The sequence below is a fragment of the Mauremys reevesii genome, linkage group 1, assembly GCF_016161935.1.
Source record: "Mauremys reevesii isolate NIE-2019 linkage group 1, ASM1616193v1, whole genome shotgun sequence".
Lineage (NCBI taxonomy): Eukaryota > Metazoa > Chordata > Testudines > Geoemydidae > Mauremys > Mauremys reevesii.
Genome location: NC_052623.1, coordinates 238508714 through 238527337, shown reverse-complemented (window position 1 = coordinate 238527337; position 18624 = coordinate 238508714). Strand labels below are relative to the sequence as shown.

General features: G+C 45.1%; 1 protein-coding gene across 2 annotated transcripts in view; it reads right to left on the bottom strand.

Moving 5' to 3' along the window:
• ARFGAP3 (ADP ribosylation factor GTPase activating protein 3) overlaps positions 1 to 15781 on the bottom strand; it is a 77044-nt gene extending 61263 nt beyond the window's left edge. The window contains exons 1-3 of one of the 2 annotated variants that reach the window (XM_039542180.1): positions 15453 to 15781; positions 7173 to 7291; positions 5430 to 5502 (exon numbers count right to left, since the gene is read on the bottom strand). In XM_039542180.1, coding sequence (XP_039398114.1) covers positions 5430 to 5502; positions 7173 to 7291; positions 15453 to 15521 — 261 coding nt within the window. In that variant the 5' untranslated portion in view covers positions 15522 to 15781. The remainder of the gene's footprint in view (positions 1 to 5429; positions 5503 to 7172; positions 7292 to 15452) is intronic. The other variant, XM_039542175.1, reaches the window with a different exon arrangement.
• Between the last annotated feature and the right edge of the window lie 2843 nt (positions 15782 to 18624).

Below are 18624 nucleotides of genomic sequence, written 5' to 3'. Positions count from 1 at the left end.
AAGCCAGCTCAGGTTTGGGAATCTCCCTAACATCCTCAGCCGTGAAGACTGAAGCAAAGAATCCATTTAGTTTCTCCGCAATGACTTTATCATCTTTAAGCGCTCCTTTTGTATTTTCATCGTCAAGGGGCCCCACTGGTTGTTTAGCAGGCTTCCTGCTTCTGATGTACTTAAAAAACATTTTGTTATTACCTTTGGAGTTTTTGGCTAGCCGTTCTTCAAACTCCTCTTTGGCTTTTCTTATTACACTCTTGCACTTAAGTTGGCAGAGTTTGTGCTCCTTTCTATTTGCCTCACTAGGATTTGACTTCCACTTTTTAAAGGAAGTCTTTTTATCTCTCACTGCTTCTTTTACATGGTTGTTAAGCCACGGTGGCTCTTTTTTAGTTCTTTTACTGTTTTTCTTAATTTGGGGTATACATTGAAGTTGGGCCTCTATTATGATGTCTTTAAAAAGGGCCCACGCAACTTGCAGAGATTTCACTTTAGTCACTGTACCTTTTAACTTTTGTCTAACTAACCCCCTCATTTTTGTATAGTTCCCCCTTTTGAAATTAAAGGCCACAGTGTTGGGCAGTTGAGATGTTCTTCCCACCACAGGGATGTTGAATGCTATTGTATTATGGTCACTATTTCCAAGCGGTCCTGCTATAGTTACCTCTTGGACCAGCTCCTGCGCTCCACTCAGGATTAAATCTAGAGTCGCCTCTCCCCTTGTGGGTTCCCGTACCAGCTGCTCCATGAAGCAGTCATTTAAAGTATCGAGAAATTTTATCTCTGCATTTCGTCCTGAAGTGAAATGTTCCCAGTCAATATGGGGATACTTGAAATCCCCCACTATTATTGGGTTCTTAATTTTGATAGCCTCTCTAATTTCCCTTAGCATTTCATCATCACTTTTTGAACAGACCTGTGTTCTTCAAGATGCACACATCATGCACCTTCCTGGATCATCCCATGCTGAAGTTGGTAAAATGCCCCCGGTGATCCACCAACACTTGCAATGCCACAGAAAAGCATCTCTTTCTGTTTATGTACTCTCTGGCAAGGTGATCTGGTGCCCAGATAGGGATATGTGTGCCATCTATCGCCCAACAGTAGTTATGGAACCCCACTGCAGCAAAACCATCCACTATGTCCTGCACATTGCCCAGAGTCACTACCTTTCTTAGCAGAAGGTGATTAATGGCCCTACATACTTGGATCACTGCAACAGATTTCCCAACTCTAAATTGATTTCCCACTGACTGGCACTGCAAGCTTCCACACAGCAATCGTCACTCACTTCTCCACCGTCAGAGAAGGTCTTATTGTAGTGTTGCTGCACTGCAGGGCTGGGGAAAGCCCTGCACACAATTCCTGGAAAGTGGCCTTGTGCATATGAAAGTTCTGCAGCCACTGCTCATCATCCCACACCTGCATAATGATGCGATCCCATCAATCAGTGCTTGTTTTTTGGGACCAGATCCTCCACTATGTTGAGCCGCTGCATGACTGCCAACAGCAACCGGGAATTGTTTCATTCCACGGCTTCCCTTGGGGCTATTTGAAGGACACTGCCATGTTCCATGCGGCAGATCTCACAGCTCTGGAAAAACCACAGGATAAGGCATGTGGTGTTTGCAACGCTCACCACAATAGGGCACAGCTGAGCGGTGTCCATGCTTCTCTGCATATGGCATATGCGTGGCTAGACCAGCTTTTTGAAAAAAAGGCATGAAATATTACAGATTGCAGATGAAATCAGGGGAGGGAGAAAACTGCTTTATGGGACCTTAAAGTTATGTTTCCAGTGACACTTGTGAGAATGTTTTGGTCCCAGGAGGCACTGCAAACCCTTCCCAAAACTCCTCTGTGGCAAGTTGCCCTGTGAGATAGCTACCCATGGTGCATTGCTCTATGTATCGATGCAAGTGCTGCTACTGAGGATGCACTTCACTGACAGAGTGTGGTGTGGACATGCACAACCAACCTAAGTCGACATCCCACCGTCGTAGTAATTAAGTCTGTAGTGTAGACATGCCCACAGGTTTAAATCATTTTCAACTACACATGATTTTTCCTAGAGACTTTTCTGAATGAAGTTTTTAGACTAATTATAAAATTTCAAAAAGGAAATTTTCTGAATTCGTTGTGTAGGTTTACTTAGACATTTTTGCTGTTGTTCTGGGGTTGTTTGTTTGTTTTGGACAGGTGGAAGGGGGATGAAAAAGATCATTTACGTTTATCGATCTGATAACACAACCCTACATTCCTTTTTACAATTAGGTATTTTCCTAAAACATGAATTTTTTACATAGTTGGTTTTCTTGAAATAAGAATTACATTTGTACCAAGCTGGTATGTTATAAAAAGGGAGGTTTCTTGGTCTAGATAAGACACTCTTTCGGTTTGTTTGTCTCCGGGGTTACAAAAAGCAGAAACCTCCTGGAATTCCTTTAACCATCCTGAACATGTTATAATATAACTAACTAAAACAAACAAGTGTTATATTTTTGACTATAACCTACTTGTATCCATATCTTTATATTCACTAAGGATACAAACAAGTTTTAATAAGTTAAAAAGTTATAATAATATATTAATATCAGTTTTGCATTAATAATAAGGGTCTGTCCAACACACACTAATTAATTTAAACAGTTTTAACATTAAAGGTTCCCTGATTGCAGCAAGACAATCTGAACCACTGTTGAAATCTGGTCTCTTTTTCCTGGTCTTGTTCCAGAACAAAAACAGAACTAGTCCACTAAATTAGCTGTGCAACAGTGCAAAATCTATGAAACACTATGACGACTATAAACATGCTAACAGGAGATTTTAATTTAAAAAAATATTCAGAAAACCTCTTCATGCATGTTGCAAAGAACCCTAGTCCTGGAAAGGAAGGAACTGAGGAAGCTGGGGACCAGACAGTCTCTTACAACCATGACTCTGAATGTTCTTGGCTATACAGGACACTCATTTCCAGTAGGCACTGCTCTTCCTCATGCTCTCCAGCCAAGTTGAACTTATCACCATACGTGGGAATATGCAAAATCCACTTCAACAAACATATTTGATTACAGAATATCTTACTAAAATAAAAGCTTAAAGGAAAGAAAAAACCTTTATTCATTCAGACTTCATGAATGGTGATGATGGAGTTCTTCTAATATGAAAACTAATCTATCAACCTACGTAAATTACATTGGTGCATTCCAAAACTGCTTGAAAGATCTAGGAATGGTGAATCTGAAACTTTGACACTTTCTTCAGAGCACAGTTATGGATGATAAATAATTCAATATTAGTAACATGTAGAAATGCTTGCCAACCTACTACAGTAACTCCTCAATTAACGTCCTTCCACTTAACATTTTTTCAAAGTTATGTACCTGTTCAATTACGGAACATGCTCATTTAAAGTTGTGCAATGCTCCCTTATAACATTGTTTGGCTGCCTGATCTGTCCACTGCTTGTAAGATTCTGTGGAAGAGCAGCGACTTACAAGGGAGCATTGCACAAGTTCCTCTTCTCCCCCTCCCCCACAGCGCTTACCCGACTGCCAAACAGCTGTTTGGCGGTGCGTAGGACTTTCTGGGAGGGAGAGAGGGAGGGAGGCGGCGCCACGGGGAAGTGCCACATGTCCACTCCTCCCCCTCCCTCCCAGAAAGTCCTAAGCACGAAGTGCTGGGAGAGATGGGCAGGAGCGGGGATGCGACGTGCTCCATAGTGGAGGTGGAGTGGGGGTGGGAAGAGGTGGGCCTGGAGTGGAGTGGGGACGGGAAGAGGCGGGCCTGGAGCATCCCCCTGCAAAGTTGGTGCCTGTTCTTCTCCAGGGAAGCTGCCGCTGCAGCGGTGCTTCGTAGCGTCCTTGCCTGCAGCGGGCTGTGCCTGTGTGGGGTAAGCCAGGGGCACTTCCCAACCACAGTACAGTACTGTATAGTATGCAATGCCCTTTGTCTGCCCCCAAAAATGTCCCTGGAACCTAACCCGCCCCCCCGTATTTACATTAAATCTTACGGTAAAACTGGATTCGTTTAATATTGTTTTACTTAAAGTTGCATTTTTCAGGAACATAACTACAACATTAAGTGAGGTGCTACTGTATAGCTGAAGGCTGGATACAGAGTGTAACAGTTTCTAGAAAGGCTAACAAATCCAGCGACTGTGTTTCAGTCTTAACTGCAATAGGCTCTAAGCCCGAGGTTTTCAAAACTGTGTGCCTAAAGTTAGACTCCTAAATACATATTTAAATGTCCAAATAAACTGCCAGAGACTTTAATGGAAACTTCTGGGTGCTCAGCACTTTGAAAAACCTGGCCATTTATTCAGGCCTCTAAATATACACTTACAAGCGTGACTTTAGGCACACAGTTTTGAAAATCTCAGCCTCAGTTACAAGAGAAAGCTATTCTGGGAAGAAGAAGAACCTCAGAAGACTATACTGATTTTCTAACTACCTTAGATATTTCTAGGGAGCTAATCACTGTGGTAGCTGAGGTTCAAGATTAAATTGCAACTACAGTAAAGAAATAGCAAAAATTAATAATATTCTGAAACAAGAGTTAGTAAAAAATAAAACAAAAACTTTATATGAAATATATGACAATGCAATTTAACAGAATTTGAGTGCAACTATTACAGAAACCAAGTTACATGGGAAATTTTTAGTTCATTAGCTACAGTATCACAAATTTCAAACAGTAACTCATATTAGATAATGAATTTACAAGGGCCCTGTTGGTACCAACTGAATTGTATACAAGAACTCTTATCATTGTGTATTAGATGACAAAACACAAATTTTGAAAAGATATGTTTTAATATTTTCCCTTCGCCATATCTGTATTCATTTCACTTTAAAAACTGAGCTTTGGCCAACAAAAATAAAGCATATAGAAGAAAAAGTAAAAACTAACCTAATTATTTTGGGTATTTGCCATTTCTTTTAAAAAAGATCTGCATTTTTGTCTTTTTTTCCTTAGAATATTAGGATAGAAAATAACCAATAACATTTCATGCTATCGCTTGTGTAATCTTTCAGCACAGCTGATTCTTCCTTTCACTAAGGCCAAAACATATGGAAAATTCAAAGTAACATTGTATTTTGCTAGAATTCTAAGAGACACATTTATTGATCTTATGCCTTTGAAGTCTGTGCAAATCTCTTGAAACAGCACACATATTGTCATGACCCCATTTCCATATAAACTAGTTTCTTCCCAACAGGATGTATAAAGTTTTAGGAGTGCAGCAGTTAATTCATTATTTTAACTTGAAACACACAAAAAATACACAAATATTCTAGGGGGCTGTGGAGTTAACTTCTTCATCCCTGAATTCTTCACTAACACATGAAATGAGCAATGAAGCTAAGTGTGGAGCTGTTAAACATGATAAGCAAATACTTGAAATAAGAAAAACTTTTCTAAGATATACTTACGGCATTAGCATTTCCTCCTATTTGCATGCATCTCAACTGAAACCAAGACCAGTTGGAATCTAATTCCGTAGATCTAAGCAGAGGAAACATTTTAAATGTTATTTTCAAAAACAATTTTAAATACATCTTTTAAAAGTTGTTTTAAGAAAAACTAGCAGTTTGTAATAAATATTACAGTTCAAAACCTGTATTATTGTAGACAAAACCCCTACACTAACTCAAGGCATGTCTACACTACAAACTTAAGTTAAGTTGACATACAGCCACTGCAGTAATTACTGCAGTTTTTCATGTCCACACTACCCTCCTTCTGTCAGTGGTGTGTCCCCTCATCAGGAGTGCTTGCACCGACTTCAGAGGGGAAGTGGAGTTATTATGTTGGTGTACTATGGAATAACTTGTAGGCATGGGGATCCTGTACTGTTTTACTGAGGACAAAATTAAAGGGTCTACTCAGGACAGTCCCAAGAATCGAAGTACCTTTTGGGCTGTCCATAAAACTCATGCATAGCCTTAGGTAAGGCAGGGTTAGCAAAGAATTTCTCCCAGGACTCTAATTAACTGTTCAGTGTCTAAGGTCTGGTCTACACTAGAAAATATTTAATAGCATAGCTGCACCTGCAAACTCCCCTAGTGTAGGATGCAGCTTCTACAGGCAAAAGAGTGCTCTTGCTAGCATAGCTTACACCAGTTGCCTGAACGAAATAACCTATATCAGTAAAATAACTTTTTTGCTCTTATAATTGCATCTACACAAAGGCTTTAGCTGGAATAAAATGTTGTTTAAAATTTAAAAAAAACCCACACTTCTAACCACTTTTATTATATCAGCAAAAGTTTTAAAGTGTAGACCTAGGCTATGTGAATAGGGAAAGCTCCATTAGGCTTCTGTCTGGGTTTAAAGTTTTTCCAATTATAAAAGTCAAAAAAGAAAATGAAAACTGCAGGCAATATGGTGGAGGCCCTGACACAATACAACTCCCTTTCCAAATATTTACATTTGTGCCTACGTATGAGAATATAACACTTTGACAATCTCATTCCTGCAAAGATAATCACCTAGTTTTTGTGAAGGTTCCTTCAATATTCAAAGGCAGGGAAAATTACACCTGTTACCAATTTTCCATATTTTTCATTTTATCAGGGAAAGCAAGTATCATCTCACCTGCTACACCACAATGAAGAGACTATGGTGCCATATTTCACCATTACAGGTTTAAAGAACAGAGGCATACTGTCCTTTTAAACATTTCTGATGCATGTACCCATGAAAGAATACTCAGTACCTTGTAACACACAGCTAAAGATGACAAACAATCTCTACGCAAAGCTGCAGAAATCTGGCTCAACCCTGATATAGAAGAACCATAAAGATGAGAGAATTAAGTTCAATTTCATGCCTGTTCAAATCTTCATCTCCTGCAAGGAAGTTTGAACAAGGCTGCCAACAAGGGACTTAATTATCTTTGTACCACAGCTTGTGCAATGTGAACATGTGCACAATAGGAACTCTACTGAGACTCTCTCCTCTCTCATTTATCTAGTTCCCAAATATACAGCAGATAACTTGCAGCCAGTACCATCATGAGATGGATGTGAACCAGTAACTTAGAATGAAAAGCTCATTCCCTCATTAATAAGTGTCCACAATAAAAGCCTCTGAAGAACCACATAATGTTGTGACAGAAACACTGGAAACAAATCTTACCACTTATTTAGCATAGAATCGTGCTAACTACTTACCGAATGAAACTCAAGTGAACACCAAGTGATCGATGGGTCCCTGAGCAATCAATACAAAGAAAAACACCGTATGTTATGCTTGCCCAGCTAGGATTTTTGGCTCCACAGTCAAAACACACCTAAAAAAGATAAATTAACAAATTAATCAATTCCTACTAAAAGATACTTTTTGACTAATACCTATGTAGTGCTTAGCATTTTAAAACTAATCCCCAGACCCCAGGTTGACTAGTTCATTTTATATTATCCCTACTTTATAGATGGGGAAACAAACTGAGGTTAAGCAACTTGCCCAACTCTCACAACTAATCAGGAGAATTAGAAATCTGAAATTCCCGGCTCCTAGTCTGTTCAATCCACTATCTTCTAAGGAACTCCTAAATTCAACATAATTAATGACAAAGTAGTCACTTCCACTCATACGAACACTTACTCATTCCATCTATTTAGAATGTAAGCAGCTACATAAATTGTAAGATACTTGGGGATGAGAATTTGTCTTCGTGCATACCTGCAGTACATCTAGCACGCCGCTGGCAACATACAAATACATATATTATAGAATCTTAACATCATAATGTTCAATTTGTTAAAAATATTTGTGAAAAGTGTAACACACTTCCTCGCAATCAACTTATGCTATCAGCCATTTAGTTTTTATATTCTCAAGCTTTTGTGTTTAAAAGACAAGCAACATGCACATTTAAGAGAACCCATATCAAAATAGCCCAAGAATAAGTTTGTTACAACTCATTCTATATTATTAAAAACAACAAGTGTTTAAGGAATAGCATTTCAAGGACATTCCTCTCTCATCATGGTAATAAATGATTCAGATAACGTGTCTAATACCAACTGGGTCTATTCTCTTCTCAGTGGGTTTATGTAGCATCAGTTAATATTGTTGGTAACGATGTCCCACATGCTTTCCTTTTCCCCTGTAGATGCAAAGGGTTCCTGACAGCAAAACCGGTATGGTAAGCATTCTTCCCATGTATTGCTTAACCCAGCTCTCTGTGGCTCCTAATGTGTCTGTTTGGGAACAGAGCCAGAGGATCTGTTGTTACGCTGATCTTCTGGTTCCCCATAACACAGAAATGAGCAGGCAGAAGTGCCACACAGCCACTCTCTTGCCTGAAGGAAGGATCCCTTGCATCCATCCAAGTTATGCAGGATTTGGGCCTGTGCATCTATTTTCAGGATTTGCATGGAAAAATTAGTTCAGTTTCATATTTCAGCTTTCATGTTTTGTTCCAGTAATCCTGACTTTTATTTTTTGGTGGCTGAGGGAAGTGAGCCCTCACACTCAACTTGATGGCATTTCTCTGTATGTAACATAACTTTTGAACCTGAATTCTAAGATTATAGGGAATGTTCTAGGCATCAGTGCGCATAACTCTACAGAGATTTTGGTGAAAAACTGAAGAGGACTATGGGGCACAAACAGAGGCCTTTGCATCTGGTTAGCAAACGCAGCAGAACAGCTATAGTGCTGCACCAGTGGAACTCCTACCACCTCAGGAGTAGGTCTATAGATAAAGGGCATCCACAAACACATTCAGCATAATACCCCACATCTCAGCTCTGCCCATCCTTCCAACACAGTTTACAGTATAGAATCATAGAATATCAGGGTTGGAAGGGACCTCAGGAGGTCATCTAGTCCAACCCCCTGCTCAAAGCAGGACAAATCCCCAGACAGATTTTTGCCCCAGATCCCTAAATGACCCCCTCAAGTATTGAGCTCACAACCCTGAGTTTAGCAGGCCAATGCTCAAACCACTGAGCTATCCCTCCCCCACAACACCACCCTGAATGACTTGCCTCCCAGATAGACCGTTGTAAGAATGGTGGAGGGAAAATGGGGGATAGGGTGCACAAAGAGCTCATTTCAAGGGAAGAATAATTGGGGACTCTGACATGGGGGGAAAAGGAGTGCGCAGAGCCCCTGTCATGGGCAGGAGGAGGAAATTAGGGGTGCGGACTTAGAGCCCTTATTATAATGAGGAGAATGGGGGAAAATGGTATGGAGGGAGGGGACCCTGGGAAAACAAAGAGCTCCTGGCATGGTGGGAAAGGAGGGAAATATGGAGGCACACAGAGTGCTTAGCATAGGGGGAAGGTGGAGGCACAAAAAGCCCTTGGCATAATGGTAGGGGGAATGAGACAGGGAAAACACAGAGCCCCTGGCATGGTGGGAAAGGAGGTAATGAGGGGGCTGACATAGACCCTGGCTTTGGGGGAGGAGGGTTGCAGGGAGTCCCTGAAACAGAGGGACATGGGATGGGAGACTAGCACACAGGAAGCTTGTGGGAGGAGTAAATGGAGGAATGCAAAAAGCCCCTGATGTGTGCAATGCTCTCAGCCTACAGAAGCGACAACGTTTACTGATCTTTTTCCTTTAAAACATTTACTGCAAATAGACTAAGTCCTAATCTACACTTAAAAATTAGATCAACATAGCTATGTTGCTCAGGGCTGTGAAAAATTTCACACCCTGAGTGCCAAAGTTAGGTCAACCTAAGCCCTGCTGTAGAAGCAACTAACTAGACAGAAAGAACAGGAGTACTTGTGGCACCTTAGAGAATAACTAAATAAAGTTGTTAGTCTCTAAGGTGCCACAAGTACTCCTGTTCTTTTTGCGGATACAGACTAACACGGCTGCTACTCTGAAACTTGTAACTAGACAGAGGAATTCTTCCCCCAACCTAGCTACAGTACTGCCTCTCAGAGAGATGGATTAACTACATCAGTATAAGAATCCCTTCTGTTGATGTAGAACTGTCTACTCTACAGCACTATAGCAGCACAGCTGCAGCACTGTAGCTGTTCTGCTGTAGAGGCTGTAGTGCATACATGCCCTTAATTATGCCACCTAATAAAAAAATCTTGCTATCAGCACGGACTTAATGTCCAAAACTCATCCTTTTTTTTTTAATAATCCAAAATTGTAATAAAAATTATTTCAAATATGAGCCTGGTCTCTTCCGCCCCCCCCCAATTTCTTCTAACTGAAGGAAAGAAAGTGTTCATACTCGGACTGAAGCTAATAAGACCAACCTGCTTGTTTGTAAACATGAGAAACCAGAATATACTTACAGCTCTATTCTGTGTCCTAGACTCTAACAATCTACCCCAGTGAACATAGGAGAAAAATATCTGAATGTCAGGAAGTGGTTATGTTTAAACAACCAAGTGTTTAAAAAGTTCAACATAATAAGTAGTCCAAAATATTGCATTTTTCTATGTGATTTATAAACATTTGTTCCCTTGTAGCTATCTTGATTACATCATCTTAAAACTGATTGCATCATCTTGTAAATTTGACTGTCACAGTGCAGTGAAGTTCAGTATCTTTGTTGGTGCAGGATCTAGCTCTAAATGAACTGGCTATTTTACTGTGTCATCTGTGAAAATTCACAGTATGAAATCACGTATTATTTATAAATAGTTGGGTATACAGAAACAATGTATATACTACTTTGTGAAGTCTACTATTTTGTAGACGCTGCATCTTAGGTATTAAGCACCATGCACACCACTGTTGTTGCAGAAGTAGAATCGTCCACCTCATTAAAACAATATTTACATTCATTTTACTCAGCATTCAGAACTCTTTTTTATTCTAAACTTGCATGAACTGTGACAGGAAATTAATATAAATTTTAATTAGAACTAGCATTTCTGAAATAGTTTATGAAATCATTTCCACCTAAAAACAGAGCAGGGGTATTCCCCACACTGTTTTAGGTACAGACATTTGTCAACACCAGCAAGGAAAGCAGAACCCTGCTCCTAAATTCTAGCAGGCAATTAAAGCAGAAAATCATTCTCAGTTACTTTATTTCGAGTTTTGCTTGTAATACTGTTTCTACTGCATTGACTTTGGATGTTAAAATGTTTTTTAAAGGAAGCTTTTCTGTTCATCATCTTAATAGTCATTTCTGAAAAATCAAGCATCAGCTAATCAGCATGTTTGCACCAGAGAACAGATAACTCACATAAACTCTTTAGTGTCTTGCAACATGCATTTATTAAACCAGTACTCACAAAGTACCATCTCTTTATATATAATGATATATACCACTACCGGATATGGAAATACCAAAATCTCTTAGGGCTACATTTAGTGTGAGTGTGGCACTTAAGGAGCTGGGCTGATTAACTGAATCCAGCACTGACCCCTCTGAGTAATGTCCTCTCTAGATATATTAATTTTAAAAGAATACAATTAATATATATCAAACTACACAGTGTTGATAAATAGTCTATTTTGACTGTTACAAATCTTGCTCAGGCAATTAATTATTCTGATCTTTTAGTGAAGCACTGTCAGTGGGAACTGTACTATACACAAAAATAAACACAGCCCATGCCCTGAAACACTTACAGTTTAAAGAGATTAGTTATCCCCTACTTTTTAGCATTGAACAATGACACAAAAAATGACAACACAAACACCAGATGATTTGATGTTTTTATAATTTTTGAAAGGTCAGTAAATTAAGTCATATACTTAGCTGAAAGGATTACTTAATTACACAAAAATTTTAAGTAAATAAGATTTAGGTCCACACTAAATATCTTACAGCGGAACAGCTGTACCAATGCAGCTGTGCCACTAAGATCTCTCATGTAGCCGCTCTATGCCGACAGGAGAGAGCTCTCCCATCAACATAATTAAACCACCCCCAAAGAGTGGCGATAGCTATTCGCTTTATGCACACTACCACTTATGCGGGCGAAATTTATGTTGCTCGGGGGAGTGTTTTTTCATACCCCCAAGCGACATAAGTGGTAGTGTAGACATGGCCTTACTAACTGAAGATAAAGGGTATAGTGAAAAGTTCTAAGACTACAAAGAAACCTATCAAATATCTATCCTTTTTGGTAAAAGGGGAAAGGGAAAATTTTCAGTTTTCTCACCTCAGCATAGACACAACCATAAAACAGGTAGCAAGTCAGACCCCATCTCCAGCAGACTAGGGCCAGTTATATACTACAATCTTTTGTCGGCATAGCTGTGTTGGTCAGGGGAATGGTAAGATGTGATCTGTGAACATAACTGTCAGCAAAAGCCTCTAGTGTAAATGTAGTTTTGACCAATACAGCTTATTTTGCTCAGGGGTGGGAGGGCTGTAATAAATTGTGCCAACAATACCCAAGTTCTTCCCAACTTGTATATTTTAACATTTACAGCAGCAGTACAGCCCAAGGACATTAGTAAAAAATATGAGAATACACAGCTTTTCCAAGTCTTGCACTTCCTCCTCATGTCAGCAAAAAATGAACATGAAAGAAAGTATGGAAAGCCGGGAGGGGAATAAGGAAATGCCTAGAAAAACAGGACACAGGACAAGTTGTAACAAAAAAATAAAAGAATAAATGAACAAAAATGTTACCTTTGAAGACAAACAAACATACAAACACACACAAAGATACAGGAAAGTTGTCTGGGACAATGAATTTTCATTCTTCCTCCCCTCTCCCCCTTCTTCTCTCGGTCTTTGGAAGTAAATAAGATGCAATGTATGTCTTCCCTGCAAAGTTCACTTGAGTTAAGGACACTTGAGATACTCCTCTTTTGAGCTAGCCTAACTTGAGTAACTGAAGCCATACTGGGAAAGAACATTTCAGCTGCTGCCCTCACTTTTGTGTGGCCCTAAGACTTCTACAGGCATATTTTTAGAAATTCTTTGCATGAAAGTAAGCTGAGCTGCTCTATAAATTATTTCCCAATGGATTGAATTAGAATTTGTTTGTCCTTTCTGGGCACATGGGGGAAATTGAGGGTAGGCATTGGAGGACGAGCTGCATTTGAGTAGAACTAATCTGCATCCACATGACAGAATAGTTGTGTTAGCCGCTAACAAATTGTGCTAATTCAAGCTTTAGTCTATGCCTGACAGACCAGCCAACCTGAATTAAAAGCCCCACTATATTCAAGTTCAGGAAGTGTGTGGGGATGTGACTTGAGTTATGTGGCAAGGCAGAGAAGACAGGGCTTCATGTTCCTCATCGCATACCTGTTAGGGTGAGAATTAGGCTAAAACGTTGGACCAGATAGGCCTCAACACATTACCACTGTTTCTCATATAAGACCAAAACGTTATTAGGCACTTACAGACAGTAAAAGTCAAAGTTAAAAGTCCCATCGGCAGTGCTGCCCAGCTAACACAGACTAGGGCCTACCTGCTCCGACTCTGGGCTGCGCCCCGGAAGCAGCCAGCAGCGGGTCCAGCTACTAGGCCAGGGGGCTCCACACTCCCATTGGCCGGTTATGGGAGCTTGGGGACGGGCGGGGAGTGCCTGGGGCGAGAGCTGCATGGAGCCACTTGTGCGCCTCCATCTAGGAGCCAGACCTGCTGCTGGCCGCTTCTGGAGCGCAGTGCAGTCTGCGGTGCCAGGACAGGCGGGAAGCCTGCCTCTGCACCCCAGCTGCGCTGCTGACCAGGAGCTGCCGGCGGTAAGTCCGCGGCCCAATCCCCTGCCCCAGCCCTGAGCTGCCCCAAACCTGGAACCTCTTCCTGCATCCCTGGAACTCCTCATCCCTGGCCCCACCCCAGAGCCTGCACCCCCAGCCCAGAGCCCTGACCGCCTCCTGCACCCCAATCCCCTACTGAAGCCCTGACCCCCCTCCCCAACCTGGAACCCCTTCCTGCACCCCAAACTCCTCATCTCTGGCCCCACCCTGCAGCCCTCACCCCAACCCTCTGCCCTAGCCTTGAGCCCCTCCCACACCCCAAACCCCTCATCCCCAGCTCCGTTGGGTCACATGCATCAACAATTTTCTTCAGCTGGGTCCAAAAAAAAAAAAAGTTTGAAAATCACTGGTCTATTTTGGTAGGGCCAAAGCACAAAACAATTCTTGATGAGAAAACCGTGAAGAATATTCTGAGATTATACTACAAATCATGCATCTTTCATATTTGGATTTTTCCTTTCATTAGGTGTGAAAGAGGGCCAATGAAATTAGTTTTCATAGTTTTGAAGGGGTTCTTAGTGAATAAAGTTTTCTTCTTAGTTTATAAAAGCTAATTGAACATCTTAGTGACAAGGCAACAACAAAATCAAGCAGTGCTTCAGAACACTGAGGGGAAAAAAAGTGCCGATTGGACAATGGTCCAAGTAATTTGAAATAAGACAACAGCACAATTTACGAACTACAAAAAGAATGATGCCACTTTTATTATTTCAAGTAGTTTCAGGAAAGAGACAAGATGTTAAATCCACTGCAGTCTAACCATAGCTTCTGTTTTGAAACTTTCTTTGCTTCCATTCCCCAGTTGTAAAATAGGGATGATGCTACTTCTCCACCTCACACAGGGATTGAGAGGGTTCATTTGTGTTTGTCCTGAATATGGGAAGCTCTAGCCATAAAGTAACAGCTGTTTGGAAGTAGGGGAAGGTTGGGGTTCAAGAGATTATGGCACCCTGCTCCCCATACTCACCTCTCCCAGGTGTATTAAGTCAATATTCAGTTGTAAACTTTTGAGAGAACGACCACAACTTTTTGTTACAAACATTTCAGAGTCAGGAACAACCTCCATTCCCGAAGTGTTCGTAACTCTGAGGTTGTACTGTACATACGCACACATTAAATTGGGGGAGGCCAGGGATATCCCTTTTTGACACCGACCAGAGGCTGACTGAAACCTTGAAGCATGAGGTTTAGGACTAGAAGACACAAACCGGAAGTGAAGCCTCTCCTCCCCCCATCAGCAGCAACCCCCTCACACAATCCAATTTATTATTGTCCGGCTCCCACTTAAAACTAACCCAATTGTTTGCCCGCCACTACTCCCTTCAGGAAGCTGTTCCAGAGCCTCACTCCTCCCTTTTTTTTAACGTCTAACCCGTATTTCTTCACGGCTAGTTTACACTCATCTGTTCTTGTGCCAACATCATCCTTTAGCTCATACAGCTCTTCCCCCTCCCTAGTGTGTCCCCCGTAGAGACCAACCCCCCCACCCCCGCTGCCAGGCTACACAAAAGGCTGTTCCCTCCTTGTGACAGACCCCCCCCCCCACACACACACACACGCTGTTCTGGCGGGGGCTGCCCATGGCAGGGAGGGGGGGGAGCACTGGTGGGTCCCTGGGCCCGTCAGCCCTAGGCGGGACCGTGGCCCCCCAGGATCCCATTGGCCAGTCACAGCGGGGGGAGGGGAGATCCGCTGGCACCGCCCCCTCCCGCTCCCAACAGTGCGACGTGTCACTAACAAAGTTCGGCTCCCCCCGCCCCGCAGCGCCGGCTCCCGCCCAACCGCGGCCCCGTTACCTTGTTGGTGGGGGCGGCGCGGAGCCGCTTGAAGATGGCGACAATGTCCTGCTTGCGGGGCTCGCACATGGCCGCGCCGCGCAGGGGGCCGCTCTCGGCGGCGGCCACTGGGCAGGGGAGCGAAGGACCCGGCCGCCCTCACACACACACACACACACACCCGCAGCCGCAGCACGGACGGGAGGGGAGGGGCGGGCGCTGAACGGGCCGGCCCGCGAGGGGCGGGGCCTGAGCGCGTGAGCGAGGGGCGGGGCGATGCGCGGGAAGCCGCCGTCCACGTTCCTGTTCGGTCGCGCGCCTCGCCCCGTTTCCGAGCTCCCGCTAACGGCCGCTTGGCCCGGGGCTCCGGGCTACAGCGCGAGACTGTGGGGCAGAGGGCGGTGAGCTGCGCCCTCCCCCCGCCCGCGTCGTGTTTCCCGAGGGCTTTACAGCCGCTCCTGGCCGCTGCGCCCCGCCCAGGCCCGAGCCAGCCGTAGCAGCGCTCGGTGCGGGAGGCCGGGCCTCAGGAGCCCGCCCCCCCCAGCCGGTGACTGTGGTTGGGCAAGTCACCTCACCTCAGGCTGCCTCGTTTGTCCCTCGCCAGCGGCTGGTCCCGCAGCGTTCCTGGGCCATTGCAAACAGGGGCGGCTCCAGGCCCCAGCACGCCAAGCACATGCCGTGGGGGGCGCTCTGCCGGTCGCACGGCTGGCGGCTCGGGCAGACCTCCCACAGACGTGCCTGCGGAGGGGCCGCTGGTCCCGCGGCTTCAGTGGAGCATCCGCAGGCACGTCTGCGGGAGGTTCACCGGAGCCGCGCGACCGGCAGAGTGCCCCCCCGCTGCGTGCCGCCGTGCTTGGGGCGGCTAAATGGCTAGAGCCCCCCCTGATTGCAAAGCGGCGATAGCGCTCCGCACAGCCCCCTGCAGCCCGGCCCCCGCCACGGGGAAGGAGTCCCAGGCGGCCAGGAACCATCCATGTCCCCGTGCACCCACCGACCGCCTGAAAAACATTCTCATCATCAGAATTTACAGCTAGACAAAGACAAAATGCTGGTTGAGACTAGTAGGGTTTGCTTTGGGGCTGTTTGCTTTGTATATTTTACACAGCAGTGATTCTGTCTCCCCCCCCACACACACACACACACACCTAATTTCCCACAACTATGAAAAATTTAAGTTGATCAAAATGATTTTAAAAATTGAATTCTGCCCAGACTGATTATTTGTGATGGCTCAGTTGAAGAGGTCCTAAACAGCAGGGGCAGTGTGATAAAACTGATGCTGCTCAGAAAGGGACTAGTACCAGCAGGGCCAGTGTAACAATGAGGCGGCCGCCTGGGGTGCCAAGATTTGGGGGGTGCCAAAAATCGGTGTCTAAAAATTGTTTTTACACTATCGCTTAGGGACAGGTAGCTGTCAGTCTCCAGCGCTCAGGCCCCGCCAGCAGCCTCTTCACCTCAGAGTCTCCCCCGCTTGCACGGGGGCCACTCCTCCTCTCAGGCTCCCCAGCCGCTGCAGCCGCCCAGGAGGACGCAGACAGGGGGCACCGCCATGGAGGAGATGCAAGAGGCCAGGCTCGGCTGGGGCCCACACCTGCCGGCCGAGAGCTGCAGGAACCGGGCGCCGCTCGGGGGGAGCTGGGCAGCCCGAGCCCAGGGAGGCAGCAGCCTCCGCGGCAGCAGGGGCAGGCAGGGAGTGTAGCCCGCCATGGGGCAGGAGATGCCGTGCTGCTGCTGCTGTTTCCTGCCTACAGCCGTCCTTTGCACCACATAGCAGGGCCTGGAAACAGCAGCAGCGCTGCTCCTGTGGAGGCTGCTGCCGCCCTAGGCTCGGACCAAGTGGCACCTGGTTCCTGCTGCTCTTGGCCAGCGGGTGCGGGGCCCCAGCGGAGCCCGGCCCCTTGCGTCTCCTCTGCGGCAGTGCCCCCAACCCGCGTCCTCCTGGGCAGCCACGGCAGCCGGGGAACCTGAGAGGAGGAGTGGCCCCCGGGCAAGCAGGGGAGACTCCGAGGTGAAGAGGCTGCTGGCCCTGGCGCGACCCAAGCACTGGAGACTGACAGGTACCTGCCCCTGCCCCATCCCGACACTGCCTGCCCCCCCGCCCAGTGAGTGTTACTTGCCCCACCAGCCTCTGTGCCCTGCCCCCTACCGTCAGCTACCTCAGGCTCACTGTGACACCAGCACCCCTTGGTAAAGGGCCCCCTTATCTTCACAAACAGCTGTTACCGCAGGCCTGACAAACTCACTGCACTCCACACATGTTTTACAGGGCACTTACCCACAAAGAGGAACATGGAAGGAATCTACACGAGGTTGGTAACTTGTCAAGAGTGAGACTCTTTGTAAGATGTGTGCATGTGTAATATTGAAGGAATAATGTATTTACCTTAAAAGTCTGCTTTATAGACTTGGAGTAGAAATTAGTCACCAGGGATAATGGCCCTTTGGGGCAAGGGGGATTTGTCACCCTGCCTAACCTGGCTGGTGATGCAATGCAAGGCTCAGTTGTTTAGCTTTGCACAATAGTAAGACTTTGAATGGGACCCCATCAGAGGCAATGGCAAACAATTGAAATGCCTTAAAGGTAAAAAAGAAACATTACAACAGCCGTTACCTGTTCTGACAGGCTGTTTATAATGCTAAGTTTACTAGTTTTTGGAGGTTGGCCGGAGGGGGCGGAGGGGAGTTTCACCTATTTTTCCTGGGCCTAGTGCCAAACTTATTTGTGGGCCCCCCTGAGGAATGATTGTAAAAGAGTCCGGGGGCAAAAGCACAGTGGGGCAGGAGCTAAGGTTGGTTCCTGGAGCAAGGGAAGGGCCAGGCATAAACTGCAAGCACAGCAGGGCTGGGGAGGGGGTAAACAGGATCTCCCCCCACCCCTGCCCACATAGAGCAGGTACATACCTGGTTCTAGCTCAAGGGTGGGCAAACTTTTTGGCCTGAGGGCTGCATCTGGGTATGGAAAGTGTATGGGCAGGGGTGAAAGTAACTTACAGGACTTACCAGTACTGCCGGAGTGCTGAGGGGGGCGTGGCCTCAAGCAGAAGAGGCGTGGCCTCTCAAGATTTAAAGACCCTGGGGCACCGGCTGTGGCTGGTAGTGCCAGGGCCTTCAGATCAACCAGGGGCTCCCAGCTGCAGAGGTGGCTGGGAGCCCCCCCCGAGGCTCAGGGGCAAATTAAAGGGCCTGGGGCTCT